Genomic DNA, 15,223 nt, shown 5'->3' on the forward strand with positions numbered 1-15,223 from the left:
TAGCACTCAGTCTGAAGGCTGTGCTGATATTCAGTACAATATCTCAACATACAGTGTGATACTTTTAAAAACAGCTCTAGTGGCAGTATATAATAGTTAACAATAACAACAGATTATCCTTTCTTCCATCAGCTCAATTAGTTTTACCTCTAACCAGAAACTTTCTTGCCACTCTGTATTATGCAATTTTGCTTGTTTTAATTTATAACTCAATCGGTGAACTAAGTCCATCATGTGATTCAGTTTACCTTTTGTTTGATTTTATTACTCAGGCAAGATTACCTGCTGTATAATTCCTGTAGATGAACATAATGTCTGAATATTTGACATTTTCAACTACTGTTCTGTTTTCAGCGATGTTGTGAGGAAACAATGTATCAGATCAAGACTTTTCTTACCTTTTTTGCTCTCTTCCTTTCATGTCTTTGTGCCCCCAGGTATCTGGCACTGCTACTGGGAGTACGTCACCCTGAGTGGAAAGCCAGGCGCTAATGTCACCATCTCTGATATCGGTTTCCACACAGACTTCAGTATTTACCTTCAGCTCAGCCAAACATGGCTCATTTTCAGTATGCTGTCATGCATTATTTTTACTTCACTCTTAAATGCTAACATTTCTAACATATACAGCTGATAAAAACATATATATTTACTTTACAGTGATTGCACTCTCTGTGATTGAGGCCATCATTGTGATCATGCTGATATTCCTGAGGACCAGGCTGCGCATTGCTATTGCACTACTGAAGGAGGGGAGCAGGTCTGTGTGGTCTAAGGTTGATTCTTTGAGAAAAAAAATCCTCCTCTCTTTCATGTAAACAGCATGGTGAATAAAGCTGTCTTTGTCTTTCTTGTTTCTAGGGCCATCAGCTACATCATGTCCACCCTCTTCTACCCTGTCATCACCTTTTTCCTTTTGGCAATCTGCATTGCATACTGGGCCGTGATAGCAGTGTATCTTTAATGGTGATTCATGGTTTTATTCAGAGAATTACAAGAATTTTACTTCTTCCATGTAGACTGCAGTATATGTTGTTTCATAATCACCTTTATCCGTAGTTAATATAGTTATAGAAATAGACAGTGCTTCTTTCACTTGCTGCTTATTGTGTTACATGTCCCAGTGATAGGCCTCACATGAACCTTGCTTTGTGTTTGTAGCATGTAATGAAAGAATGCAAAGTGAACTGACTACATTTAATCAGCAGTAGCTGATTGTTGTGTGGAGAAAATGTCCCTGTGTGTTGCCTTTAACTAGTTTCCCCTCAGCTTCTTAGCATCCTCTGGTAATGCAGTCTACAAGGTCACACCTGCTGATGATAAATGCATATATGCCAACATCACATGCAGTCCAAAGGTTGGTTCTCCCCTTTCTGCATTTATCAACTGAATACTCTCCTGTACAAACCAAAAAAATTAGTGTTTTCTTTAACGGTTTGCTCTATGAAGAATTGCTCGTGCAATCTATCAGTCCCATTGTCAGCCAGAGAGAATATATGGTAATAGCTTTTCTGTAACTGGCAGTTGGTTATGTGTTAAAACCATTAGGATCAATCTTTAATGCCCTAATGTAAATGGAGTTCACATTAGTGGCTGACAGCTGTAAATGCTTATTTGACAGTGGTGCTTTATCAGCCCCCCCCCCTTGTGTGTGGTATTGTAAAATCAGTGTCTACAGATTTTATATGCAACTTAAAATATTTGTGGAATTGGAAATAAATCTGTAATTACTCAATCACATGTAAATGAAGGTAAGAAACAAAGCCAAAGATAGAAAAAGTGACAAGTTATTTTTATATTTAAAGTTTGCCCTGCTATTAGTTAAATGCCACCAAAATAGTTTGTTGTTATTGTTATTTTTTTTTATCATTTATTGCTACTCTTGATTTCAATTCTGCTGCCTTCTTTCAGACCTTCAGTCAGACCAATATTACCAAAGTGTGCCCCGGGTCACAGTGCATGTTCGCCTTCTACGGTGGAGAGAGTGTGTACCACCGCTACATCTTAGTCCTCCATCTGTATAATCTCTTTGCGTTCCTCTGGCTGGTCAACTTCACCATCGCACTGGGACAGTGCACTCTGGCCGGGGCCTTTGCTTCTTACTACTGGGCCCTGAACAAGCCAAGCGACATCCCAATATGCCCTCTTTACTCTGCTTTTAGCAGAGCCATACGGTAGGAGACTGAAACATAGTAGTTTTTTCATTATTTAGGTAAAAATCAAGGTCAACGAAGTGACCATAAATGGTTTCTTGCCAGTTTATGGTAAAAAAAAAAAAATCCATAAAGTGTTTGCATATTAAGATATCAATAATGGAAAATAAACACACATGTAGTCTAATAAGTATTTAATTTCACATTGAAAAGTTATTTAAATACAAAATATTGGTTTTAAAACAACTGGTTAGGTTGCCTTTAGATTCTGACCTCTTTTAGAGGCAAGAATCTCATGGCTGGCTGCAGAATACTGTATAAGTCATGGTGGTACCACCAGTTTAATCTTTTAACAGAATGCTTATGATAAACACAAAGATTGAATAACTAGGAGAATTTTAGCAGTGATGATCACAAATGGAACTGATTTATGCCACTTATGTTAAATTAAACAATTATGCTGTTGTAAAACTGACTTAAACTATAAATATTTCACTATTAATACAACATTTTTCTCTATAATACCACAAGAAGATGTTACAAAAATATCACTAATATTTAATGTCTAAAGTAATTTAGGCAGAAAAAAGGCTCACAGTAAAAATAAAAGCTGATATAAAACACACAAGTTTAATAAAACCGTTGAAGGGAAGGTTGTAAAACTAACCAAAAATCAGACCTTTTTACTATTTCCAACAGAGAGTTGGGGGAAAGTTGACTGAAGTGACCATATATGGTTACTTGCCCTATAAAGGGTTAAAACATTATTGCAGTTTTCTTTTACCAATGTTAAGTCAGACATGAGTAACTAACAGTGATTGAATGTATATTTTCCCCTCCTGTTTGAAACCACAGTTACCACACGGGCTCTCTTGCCTTTGGATCTCTGATTCTTACTGTGGTGCAAATGATCCGAATTGTTCTTGAGTACTTGGATCACAAGCTTAAAGGTAAGCTGTACATTTTTAAAACATCCCCCTCCCAAAAAAATTAAAATAATTTTTTCAAATGGGATTTTGATGATGATCTTTTCCAGGTTCTCAAAATGGTTGCACCCGATTCCTGCTTTGCTGCCTCAAATGCTGCTTCTGGTGCCTGGAACATTTCATCAAGTTTATAAACAGAAATGCATACATAATGGTGAGTAAATAAATTCAATCAGCATGCACATGATCAGTTTTGATTTTAGTTTGCCTGTTTGTTACCCTTGTCGGTATTTTCTCACACACAGATAGCAATATATGGAAAGAACTTCTGCACCTCTTCCAAGGACGCTTTCTTCCTCTTGATGAGGAATGTCCTTCGGTAAGAACTTTCCTCCTCCTTCTTAGCCTTCTCACTTCCATGTATGCAATGATGTGTGCACTTTCGTTGATCTCTCTTGAGTCTTTGTCTCAGTGGGTGACATCGGCTTCTCCTTTTTTTCCCCCTCCACTACGGCTTTTCTTTGCTTTCTCTGTAGGGTGGCTGTCCTGGACAAGGTGACAGACTTTCTGCTCTTCTTGGGAAAACTGCTTATTTCAGGAAGTGTTGGTGAGTTCCATGTCACCTGCAGTCTTTGAAGTGACATTAGAGGAGGAGAGACAGGATGAGACATTCTTCTGAATATTAACAAGATGATAAATCAGCTCACATACTCTGTCCACTTCCTGCATTACTCTGTCGCGTTTCAAGCATTATTTCTGTACAGCACTTTCATCTCACATTAACTTAATGAACGAATCCATCAATAATCATAATTTCAAGTTAAATGCTTTCAGGTTTCTTCCAATAAGTAATCTGATAATACTGTGTGTTTTGTAAATCTGTCTCACCCATTAATTGATCTATTTGTTTTTTTTTTTTGCTTTGTTTTTTCAGGTGTTCTTGCTTTTTTCTTTTTTACACGTAAGATACCAGTCATCCAAGAGGAGGTGCCGTCCCTTAATTACTACTGGGTCCCTCTTCTGGTAAGGAAATAAAATGTAGATAGTAAAATGGCATGTAAAGTAGTTTAGACTAATAACTGTACACACTAAAATGTTATCCAAAATCTGAGGTGTTCATTTCATCGGAAAACTTTGAATGAAATGATTCTCCTACCTTTTATTCATCTGACTGTCTGTCCAGGCCATTCTTTTAGATGTGATATCTAAAGATTGCTTAAGGGTATTTTCTTTAAACCATGTATAAACTGATGAAGTCATTTGGAGGTCATAGATCAATGATATAAGGCCTTGTGTTCATCCCTTGCTTGAAAGCACAATATCTCAAGAAAGCCTTGAGGGACTTTCTTCAAACTCCGAACAAATGTCCACTTACCTCATCCATGAACTTAAATGTTAAAAGGTTAAGGTCACTGTGACCTGAAATCTTGTGTCCACAGTTTTCAAGAATGCCTTGAGGGATTTTGGTCCTATTTGGCACAAACCTGTACTTGGACTTGATGGAAGCTGATTACATTTTGAATACCAAAGATCATTATTTAATGCATCAGTTATACCCCCTTATGACAATGCATTAACAAGGATTTATGTACATTTTGGTTATTCAGATTCCAAATTGTGGTCCTTAATGCTAGGCATGTATGCATCTGAATGCATACTGATGATAATTTAATATCTGATAGCTCAGACAGCACAGAGGTGGTCTGGGATGCCATCATCCAGACTGGATTGTTTGTTTAGATGCAACATGACTTGTACTGGCACGCATTGAAGACCCCCCCCCCCCCGCAACAACTAAAATGATCTGTTGTGTTCTGCTAGTTAACAAAAAGCATGACTTTATTTTTGTCCACACAGAGTGATAGAAATTATTGCCCTTTTTAGAGCTCTGGATTCTTTGAATCGGCTCAGTATTGAGAGCTGGTCTTTTAGCTCCCAAACCATTTTGCCTTTTTATGTTCTTAAAAAAAACAGAAGTGAAAAAAACACCTCTCATACGGGAGCTGGCACCTGTCTTTCAGAAAAAGAACCAACTCTTAGAACTGACTCATTTGCAGACAACACATCATGACTCCTTTGTAACTCATCATCTTAAATTGTCATTTCAATTTAACCCAGTACCCTACAAGATTTATTTGTGAATTGTTATATCACGGTGTCCTTCAAAAGCCTGTCTGATAAAATGGGAAAAAGTTGTTAAAAAGTGCCACTAGCCTCTTAGTTTGTGGTTAATTTGTTCCTTTTCATTCTTATTGCCAGCAGCTTAAGTACACACACAACCTGTCAGGACATCAAGCCACAGTAAGGGAGTCACAGAAATGATGTATGGCTTGTGTTTGCATAAGAGCTAAGTTAAAATACCAGATCATCTCTGAAGATACTTTGTTATGCATAATATGAAGTACTAACATGCAGTCAGTTGGTATCTGACTGACCAAGATGCAAAGTTAACGCAAAATTTGAACCGGGCAAATTTGACACTCATACACTTAAGTAGCTCTGTAATCCAAAGCTCATTACAAAATGTGCACCTAAACCAACACAGATGTCAACCAATCACATTGGCACAAAAACCATCCCAGTCCCTCTTCTTGACCCATTACTGTACCTTCACTGTTTGGCAGTTAAATACCTCATGGAGGCCTTAACCACCAAGCAGTGTTTCTAATTGTTAAGGGTTTTATTGAAAGATCAAAATCCAGCTAAGGATGTTAGTCTCATTTGAGTTTTTCTACATTCCAGTCATCCAGATCAGATAACAGTGCTGCACCAGCTAATTAGTTCTGTTGAAGTATTTATGACTCCCTGTCTCATTTGATAACTGCTTCTTTTTGTGTGTTGGCCTGATGCACAAAAACTGCTTTCAGAAAAGAGTGCTGACTCCCTTTTCCTATCCTGTTGTTTCTTTCAGACGGTGATATTTGGCTCCTACATGATTGCACATGGCTTTTTTAATGTCTACTCCATGTGCGTGGACACATTGTTCCTGTGCTTTTGTAAGTATGCTCTTCAATTGTCTGCCTTTATATGACTACAGAAACTGATTTCTGCTTATTCAGCTCTTTTTAACTCCTGCATGACTTTCTCAATAATTTATCTCTACTAAGTCTTTGCTCTCCTCTCTTTCTCCGGCTATAACTGATCTGCTTTTGCTGCTCTTCCTCTCCTTCACTGGGACTTGGTCTCAGGTGAAGACCTAGAGAGGAATGACGGTTCTTCCTCCAGGCCCTACTACATGTCTCCTGGCTTGCACAAAATCCTGCGCAAAGGAGAGGAAGGTGCCAAATCGTGTGCTGCCTCCTGAGCAATGCACAGCCTTTTTTTTAAGAAAATTGAACTGCTGACTCTCTCAATCACTTCTCCATATCTGCTGTACGTGCTGGGGTCCGGACACTTGAGAGCGAGTATCGTAGGGCTAAACATCAAAACTGGATGCATCCAGCCTGGTCAGAGTTGACTTTGACATGAACGGACGTGTTTTTACTCTCAGTCCTCACAGAAAAGGCATGGGGGACTTGGAAAAAAAAGATTTTTGTTTACTTCCTCTCGAGCCAACTCAGACACTTGCCTTTTCTTTTCTTCTGCCATGCTTCTGTTCTTTTTTCTTCCCTGTATTCTCTGCTGACCTCTGCCTTACTGAGAGGGAACATGTTGACTGGCAGGACGGATGCACAGGCTGAACTAAAATACCCCAACAAACACAAGGACCTTAAAATGTACAGATGCCACTGGTGGACAAAAGGCATATGGCAGCACCCTGAAACAGTGGTGGACTTCTGGGGCACCCTCTTGTCGCACTTTGGTCTTCTAGTGTAAAAGTGTATGCACTTTCACATATGGGAAAAGAACCATGTGATCAATTTCCTCGTCTAGCATGATTACTTTGCTGGCTGTTGATGTTTACCATCAGGTTTATAGGTTTTCTTTGATCCACCGTGTTCACACTAACACAAACACACAGATCCAAAAATGGTGTGTAATTCTGCACTTGCAAAAGGTTTCTCTTATTTTACATCTTTTCAAAAAAGTTTCCATTATGGCCATAGATGTACTGTAAACCAGAGACTCTGTGGGAGGACAAGACTTTTAAAAAGACATTTTAGGGATTTGAACTTTGAAAAGAACCTGACCGTTTTCAGGAAACTTCTGAATGCAGCCACTAGTTTATGTGCCTAGTTGTGAAAAAAAATAAAATTGTTCCTCTTCTTCTGTGGTTTTAGACCTAACACCAGGAACCTTTTGAGATACAGTTTATAAAAGGATGTCAAAGCCATTTTTGGTAATTTTTTTATTGGATGGTTCAGATGTAGTGCTGTTTTAATACCAAGTATAATACACGCATCTCTCTGGAGGTTATTCAGTGTTCTTTTTGTATAGGAGAATTTTTTTTATCAATGAAATCCAATGAAAATGTGAATCATTTTTTTGGAATAAACATAAATGGTTGAAGTATTGTCTGATGCATTTTGAAACTACTTTAGTCCTCGTTTAATTTTTAGAGTTATATGAGCTCTGCTGTTGTGTGACTCTCTCAGTTTCTAACATGGTGCCAATGCTGCCTCCTAGTGTGGGACCTGGAGGTGAATGACGGCTCTCCTGAGAAGCCCTACTACATGAACAGAAGACTGAGAAAAATCCTTAACAAGCAGAATGTCCAGAGGCCAAGACAGAGGTAGAGAAGAAGTCTGAGAACAAGAGGAATGAAGATCTTTGACCGAAGTATGGTACATGCCCCAGTGGCAGTAGAAAGCATTTTACCAAATATAAGATGTGTTGCACACTATAAAGGACATACTAAAGAAAGGAAACAGTGATTAGATTCATCAACATGCCCATATTAAATGGACTTGATAGCTGCGGGAAATTTGAGGCAAACTCCAGAACTCACATTGTTTAAAATGTCTTTGCTGGTGTGCTTGCTTACACAACCTTTTTAGATTTTTCTTAATGTGACAGCTAAAATATTATTTTTTGAGAGCCACGGTCAAACAAAAAATGGTGTTCTTTGTAGAACAAGTTGTTTCTTCCTTGGGTGAGATTGTGGTTTTAAGTATTTATCATTGTTGCCAGTTTTCACCACTGGGTGGTGCCAGACATTAGCAGACGTCTGTGTGTTGTAGCAGATTGCACTATGTTTGCCAATGAAAAAATGAGGCATTGGCTCATTTTTGGTTGCAGTTTTTGACCTCAGATTTTCTCATATTGAGAAACTTTATTGCCAGTTAGTATCTACAGTTTTAATCTTAGATTATGAAGGGCATAATGGCAGAGCTTTTCATGGCACTTCACTCTCTTTGGACCCTGTTCTTAGAATTGCCATATTGCTTGATCTTGCAGCTACAAGATTAAAATTCAGAGGTGCTTTTCAGTAAATTTGTGAATGAGCTTTACAAATCTATTGGCAGCAACCAGAGGAAAGATAATTGTCTTTTATGGGTAAACAATACCAGTGAAGCAAGGACTGAAACATAGCTGCATGAAATGCAGCGATTGGCAGCTTATTACATAAGAGTTAGGAAAATGACTTCCTGCGTGTAATATTTCTTAAAGGACTTTTTTGTGAAAGAGGATAATATTATTTTACATCTTTAGAATTTGTTGATGTTATTTGCCTCCTGACATTTTAAAGGAAAGATCGTTTTGTGATTTTGATGTTTGTTCAGCTAATGTCAGTTCAGTTAGTTAAAGCCAGTAACAAGTGAGATGAATTTGTTTGTATTCATTGGTTAGATTGATTGAGTTTGGATGCTACCAGATGTTTACTTACGTAACTGCTTTAGGCAGTCCCACACAATGGACCCCTCTGTTTTCCAAAAATCAAAGTAATGCTGAGGTCTTCTTTTTTTAAATAGATTCATACATCACCAGAAATGATGCTCATCTTTAGATCAGTAAGACGTGACTCATTCTTGTGTGTCTGCATTTGTAGAACTTGTGAGGCTGCCCTCATGGTGCATCGGAGTGACAGCACTCCCAGACGCACACTCCTTGTGCCCCTGTCTTAGCGTGGCATGCTGGTACATGAAACCGTTCAATAAAATCAAAACAATTCTGCTTTTGTGTGTGACGGCAGAGAAATGATGCATGTAATGTAGGGCTCACTGTGGCATATTGTCACCCATGTCTTATTCTAAACAGCTACCATCCTTTGAGTTGTATCTTTTAATTGCATGTGCATGCTCAGGTTTAACTTCATGAGGGTGGATACCTCACATCTGATAAGTAAAGGCTGTGGTTTGATGTGCCTCCCCCACCCTCCCATGTGTAGATTCTTTTGGTCAACCACATTCAGCAAGTAGACACAAGTAAAGCTTCAGCGTGTATGCGTCACTTTTCTCACCACAAACTCTGAAGATGTAGTGCTCTAACCTGTCCATAAATCTCAGTGTTTATTTCCATTATCTTATTTGTTCCGAAAGCTGACAGTTTAAATCTATCTGATGTATATTTATTTATAGAGTAAGAGTGCACGTTTTAACAGAATATTTTACCTGAATGTTTATCACACAAACATTTGTTTTGTTACCTCTATTTTTATCAATAAACTGATTTTCTATGATGCACTTGCTTCCATACAACTTGAGTTCTGAACACCGTCCTTTGATCCAGTATGTTGTGCCAGCTATTTGATTTTCAGTCATTAATCTACAGGATTTGTGAAATTAGGAATTTATTTCAAAAACAAACATCACATACAATAAATAAATAAAACTGCAAATATTCAAACACTGTTAGACAAACAGTTTCAAGTTCACCTTCATAATTTTGAGTCGATATTTTGGGTCTGGCTGGCTTTCACTCAGAAGTATCGGGGTCAATATGTGTCACTGACTACACAAACGAATATAAATCTATAATGTTATGTGTCACAATCCTATGAGGTACACAGAAACTTTTCCATTTCCACACTCAAGAGAACACTTAGGACTGTAAATCCAACAGAATATCAACATGTTAGAAAATACTGGCAGTTTAGGGGTAAGTAACGGATAAATAGTTCACTTAGATTTAATTAAATTACCATGGGGAAATGAATAGCTGCTAACGATGGCTGAGCTGGTGAAGGCTGGCATGTGCATGGTGTGTGCTGGAGCAGCTCAAGTGTGAGACACGGGCAGGGAGGTCATGGTGTGGGTGGGCAGCAGCGGTTGAAACATGGACTGAGGGGAATGTACTGCAGGAACACATAAAAACATGTTAATACAGAGGATATAAAAAGAAATAAAAACACTTTTATATGTTTAAGGTTAATTTTTCTACACAAATATATATATATATATGCAATATTTTAAAGCAGTCAGTACACAAAAGAGATAAGACAGTGCTTACTGTCTATGAAGGAGTGTAGCGCGGAGAGCATTGACCCTTCTGGGCCTCCGTAGGCATTGTACTGCAGCTCTTCAGGCGTCGGGGTGGGCTGAGACAGGCGGCTGGGCTGCAGTGAGGTCAGCGGGGTGCTAGAGCTGTGGTTGGGGCTCACGTGCTTCTTGTGACGGGCTCGACAGTTCTGGAACCACACCTGAGCGAGGATGACAAACACCTTTCGTAACAGTTCCTAATAGCAAGATGCACATTTATGTGAGTGTAAATTTCAAGTAAAGATGCCACATTCTGATGTTTGAAATATTGTAACCAGTTTGGAAATGTTTGTCGTCATCTGCTGTGTTATATAAAAACTTTTAAATCAAATCTTTAACTTTATTTGCCCTTCTACCACGGAGCAGCATCACTCTTAACTATCATGTATTAAACACTCACAAAAACATAGATACATAATAGAAAGCAGATACAATTTGATGGTTTCCAACATGTGGTTAAATGAAACAAAAGTCCCCCAAATATAATATTAAACTATGAAAAATGTGTTTGAGCTCTCCCAGTCACAATGCATCATCTGTTGGTGCATCTTCTCAATTAATCTTAAGGTATTTTGCAACAGTATTTCAGTTTCAAGAAGGAAACTGTTGTACTTAATACTTAGTTACAGTTCTTTGTGAGATAAAGTGATTGTAAATTTCTTATTATGGGTTTTTTAGGCAGCTTTTAGGAAATCGGAAAGGTTAACATGAATCTCCTTAGTTGTAGGTAAGTCTTTAAGAGACTGTTGTGGAGACGATTGATTGTTCTGTTTCCGGGATCTTATTTCTCATAGATAAAGAGGGACTTTTAGCAACTAAAATCAAATGCACTTTCAATACATTACCTACCCCTAATTCAAAATTTTAATTGAAATAAACCTATGATAAATGTCAAAAATATATGCTTAATCTTTATCTTGAGATGCAACATTAAAATGCACAATCATGCATCAGATTAATACACTAAGTAAACGTAGATGTTTTAAACTTTACATCTAGATGCTAGTAGATCTTTATTCTGCATATATGATCGTTCAAATTCAACCTTTTCGTCACCACTTTAGCCTTTCTTGAGTGCCTTCAAAATACTTGAAAATCAACCAGAAATTACTCTGAATTGTTGACTTTACAACATTATTGGCTCTCTCATTGTAAATAATTAAAATAGTCTCATGTGCCCTTTTAACTGTCATCACATCAGCGTTGGGATCAGCAAATCAGGGGCTTTTGCCAATGCAGCAGATGTGTCAAAGTGTGTCAGATTGTATTTTTAAGGTCTAAACGAAAATTCTGTGAATATATCAGCATTTATATTATCTTAAGAGTGCTTTATAAATGTATCTTGTTAATCCTATTACTACAGGAGTTTCTTGGTAGTCATAGGAATGTAGAATGGTCATTTTTATCATTTCATTTTGACTGGGGTAACTTGAGATTCTTCAAATTCTTAAAGGGTGCCTAAAGAAATAAAAGGTTGAGAAGCGCTGCTCCAGTTATCCAGATAATAATCTATTTTGCGGCCTTCACTTCATGCAGCAGTCCGCACTGACCTGAATGACTCTTCTGCTGAGGCCCGTCTGCTCGGCCAGTTTCTGCAGCGTCTGAGCATCTGGATTGTTGTCCTGAGCAAACTGAGCCTGCATCACCTGTATGTGCCGAGGTCAAAGGAAAAAGATAAAGATCAATGAATAACACAGATCAATCAGATCATCATAGGGCACTTTAAATAACATATGGCAAATAAATATAGATAAATCTGTAAAATACCTTTAAATGATGGTAAATGTATTCATTTATGGTAAATCTTTAAAGCTTTTAATGCTGTGTATTGAATAATTATCACTTACTTGTACTTTCTTTACTTGTACCTTTAATCCTGTATTTTTTATACTCTTCAGATACAGTGATTTACAAATTGCTGGTGCTTTCTGTCTCATGGCAACATTTAACCACTAACTGTACACATGTCAGAATTTAAAATCACAAGGTTGGAAGGTCTCCTTAACTAAAGAAATTAAGAGAACAAATGTGTGCAATGTGTCAGTATCTGCAGATGGAAATAAAGGATGAATCAATATTGAGCTTAATTTTAGGACAAACGTGTAATTATTGTATCAGCCTGGAAGAATAGGAGGAGGCCGATGTGTTTTTCTGAGCTAAAATGGTGAATTTAATGTTTTAACTGAATTCTATCACAGGCTATTTATGCATTTCTTCATCAGTGCTGACAGAGGCGAACCTGCAGCTGGTCGGCAGTAAAGCTGGTCCGTGCTCTCTTGGAGGGTTTTGGCTGGTTGATCTCCTGTTCGGTAGGCACAGCACCCTCCATGTTCACACTGCTCCCTACAACAAGAGAAAAGTAATTATTTCAAAACACTGCACACTTAGCACAGAACCATGAAAATATTTAAAGGTCACTAGTTATTTAAGAATTGACACATTATTGAGCTTTATATCATAAAGATAAAATTCAAAATTCATTTCTTTCTAAAGCAGTATTTTACCAACATATTCAAATCCCACAAATGTTTCAGTGGTTCAGGCATATTAGCTATTTCAATTTCTGATTTAGGGATTTTATTACATTCAACGTATTTTAAGTAGCTGGAAATGAAAGGAACGGTTAATTTGCTCAGAAATTGGCTATTTGAGTTGGGTTTTTAAGACAGTATTGGAATTTTTTTCACACTTTAGTTTTCTTTAAAAATACAGGAAGCCATAAACGTGATCTCGATTTTTTTGTCTTTGAAAAAATGTCATAGCAATAGAGTTAAACTGCATTTATTTCCAATCGGCGACTCGTCACGTCGCTCACCTTTCTCCACGGCCCGCTTCAGGTTGTCCAGCATGCAGTCGTAGTGTACCCTGCACAGCACCTTCTCCTCCACGAGAGCGAACTCCTCCCCGGTGGACAGCTGCCTCTTACAGGAGAAACAGGCGAAGCAGGCCAGGTGATACACGTTACCCTTTGCCCGGCGGACCCAATCCGTGGAGTGGATATTCCGGCCGCAGCACGCGCACCAAGTGCCGTACCTACTGCAGGTGGAGGTCAGAGAGGTGAATCAGACACGCGCATTGAAGCATTATTAATGCAGCTGTTTTTGACATTTTATTAAGTTTTTCTTCATGTTTTTTTTTTTTTTTTTTTTTTTTTTTTACTTTTTTCTTTTGCAAATAATGGATTTGTGTGTATTTAAAGCAGAATTGTCCTGGATTCTGCTGTTTGCCTCTGTTCTCTCTGTACTTCTTTCTCCGGGAAATTTCAAGTCTTGTCATTTTCGCCTCTACTGATGTTTCAAATAATGTTTAACAGTGGCCAATAAAGCATAATATGAAGCTGTTTCTAGGCTATAGGCTTAGATTTTTCTAAAACAATTTCGTGTCCAAAGCTTCAAATAACCGATACAAAAACGAAAAACGTACCGAAAGTAATCCAGTTTACAGAAAACCTCTTTTTCTTTGATGTAGCAGCTCGTGCTGCTGCCCAGTGACGCCTGGCACACGCTGCAGGACAGACAACGCACGTGCCAGCACAAGTCGTTCACCTGGGGCAGGGACGGGAAAAATTACCCAAATCAGTTAAAACAGGCCTGCTCATTGTTAGTCAAAAACCACAGAAATACAAATGAGTTATAAAAACCTATGATTTAAAAAAAAAAAAAAAAGATAAAATGCCCACAATGAAAATACAGCTTCCGGTGGTTACCTTTAATAAATATTTATCCACTATCTCCTCGTTGCAGCTCGCGCACACAGCTCTGCCCAGCAGAGGTGCAGACGCCATCGCCTGTAGCGAAGACGCGTCTTCGTCCAAAACCTCCACCGGAGCACCCTGAAGACACCAGACCTGCGGTTAGAAAATTACCTACCGGTACATACCTCAGGTAAACAGTGAGTTACATAACAAGTTAGGACTCAGTTCACCTGCTACTGTCAGCTCTATAATCACAAACTACAGCCCCATAAATGAGGACGCGTTCTGAGATGTTTTTGACTAAGTTTAGTGCCAAAAAATGTCTCAGAAAAAAAAAAAAAAGTAACACCGGCACAATGCTGCCACTGTTAATGACAGGGAAAAATTAGTTTGCTAACAGACTGTTGACTCGCTATTTTATTTCAAGAGCTGCATCCATACTCCATGACAACTTTTAAGCTAGGTTGAACAATGTAGAGCTCTAGCATAAAATAAAGTTTTCTTGTTCTTAATTCAAAATTGTAACCCGTAAAAATATGGCACCGGTTATTCCCATTATTTTCTTCGAAAAGCAACAGGTAGCCACAACAAAGTTCTCCTACCATAATGTCCCTCCTGTCCTCAGCACATTTGCCTAGAAACTCTTCTTCTCCTTTGCAATCTTCGCACATGACGAGCAGCTACGGCGGGAAGAGGAGGTGGCTCTCAAACTGCAGCAGCTGCCTTAAATGCCCCCTGCCCCTTCCCATAAATATCATGCCTTTCACCTTTCACCATGACAACGCCGGGCGATTACCAAAATGACATTTAAAAGAGAAGGATAGTCATTACTTACAAAAACAGACAACACTTGAACTAATACTTATCCTATGTGCATTATGTTCTTCAGATCTACATTTGGGATGCAGCAACTGCTCGCTGCTCCGCGCGCGTGCTGCTGTTAAAACCCAACACGCCAATTTCACGTGTCAATCAAAAAGCCAGCGCGAGGTCTCGAGGAAAAGGGGGATTGATTTTTTTAATAACAGCAATTAAAAAAGGCTAAGTTCGCCACAAACGTCAAACCGGGGCAAGCAAAAGGTGAAGAGGTCT

The 15,223-nt window shown here is 38.4% G+C and overlaps 2 protein-coding genes across 3 annotated transcripts in view; one reads left to right on the forward strand and one right to left on the reverse strand.

Annotated features, from left to right (window-relative positions):
* The window catches only part of slc44a5b (solute carrier family 44 member 5b), a 54,084-nt gene extending 44,446 nt beyond the window's left edge, over positions 1-9,638 (forward strand). The window contains exons 11-22 of one of the 2 annotated variants that reach the window (XM_041791728.1): positions 438-569; positions 661-760; positions 862-954; positions 1,270-1,357; positions 1,912-2,174; positions 3,009-3,103; positions 3,190-3,293; positions 3,385-3,458; positions 3,616-3,686; positions 4,014-4,102; positions 5,991-6,075; positions 7,646-9,638. In XM_041791728.1, the coding sequence (XP_041647662.1) occupies positions 438-569; positions 661-760; positions 862-954; positions 1,270-1,357; positions 1,912-2,174; positions 3,009-3,103; positions 3,190-3,293; positions 3,385-3,458; positions 3,616-3,686; positions 4,014-4,102; positions 5,991-6,075; positions 7,646-7,755 (1,304 nt within the window). In that variant the 3' untranslated portion in view covers positions 7,756-9,638. Of the gene's footprint in view, positions 1-437; positions 570-660; positions 761-861; positions 955-1,269; positions 1,358-1,911; positions 2,175-3,008; positions 3,104-3,189; positions 3,294-3,384; positions 3,459-3,615; positions 3,687-4,013; positions 4,103-5,990; positions 6,076-6,267; positions 7,599-7,645 lie in introns of those variants that run through there. The other variant, XM_041791727.1, reaches the window with a different exon arrangement.
* Positions 9,639-9,839: 201 nt separating this feature from the next.
* On the reverse strand, positions 9,840-14,446 carry LOC121512529 (LIM/homeobox protein Lhx8). Its single transcript, XM_041791834.1, has 8 exons — positions 14,362-14,446; positions 14,144-14,269; positions 13,861-13,982; positions 13,253-13,473; positions 12,677-12,780; positions 11,988-12,083; positions 10,409-10,598; positions 9,840-10,253 (listed from the first exon to the last, which is right to left on the reverse strand). The coding sequence occupies exons 2-8, from the start codon at positions 14,219-14,221 to the stop codon at positions 10,177-10,179; spliced, it is 888 nt and encodes a 295-aa protein (XP_041647768.1). The 5' UTR covers positions 14,222-14,269; positions 14,362-14,446; the 3' UTR covers positions 9,840-10,176.
* Positions 14,447-15,223: the final 777 nt, after the last annotated feature.

Source organism: Cheilinus undulatus, linkage group 7 (genome assembly GCF_018320785.1).
Source record: "Cheilinus undulatus linkage group 7, ASM1832078v1, whole genome shotgun sequence".
In the NCBI taxonomy this organism is placed as follows: Eukaryota; Metazoa; Chordata; class Actinopteri; order Labriformes; family Labridae; genus Cheilinus; species Cheilinus undulatus.

What these genes read in the sequence shown, in the direction of transcription:
- LOC121512529 (XM_041791834.1), bottom strand. Translation starts at nt 14,221, where the DNA reads ATGGCGTCTGCACCTCTGCTGGGCAGAGCTGTGTGCGCGAGCTGCAAC. An exon ending in TGGATAAATATTTATTAAAG is followed by an intron (nt 13,983 to 14,143) that starts GTAACCACCGGA and finishes TCCCTGCCCCAG; the next exon opens with GTGAACGACTTGTGCTGGCA. An exon ending in TCAGCAGAAGAGTCATTCAG is followed by an intron (nt 10,599 to 11,987) that starts GTCAGTGCGGAC and finishes ATCCTCGCTCAG; the next exon opens with GTGTGGTTCCAGAACTGTCG.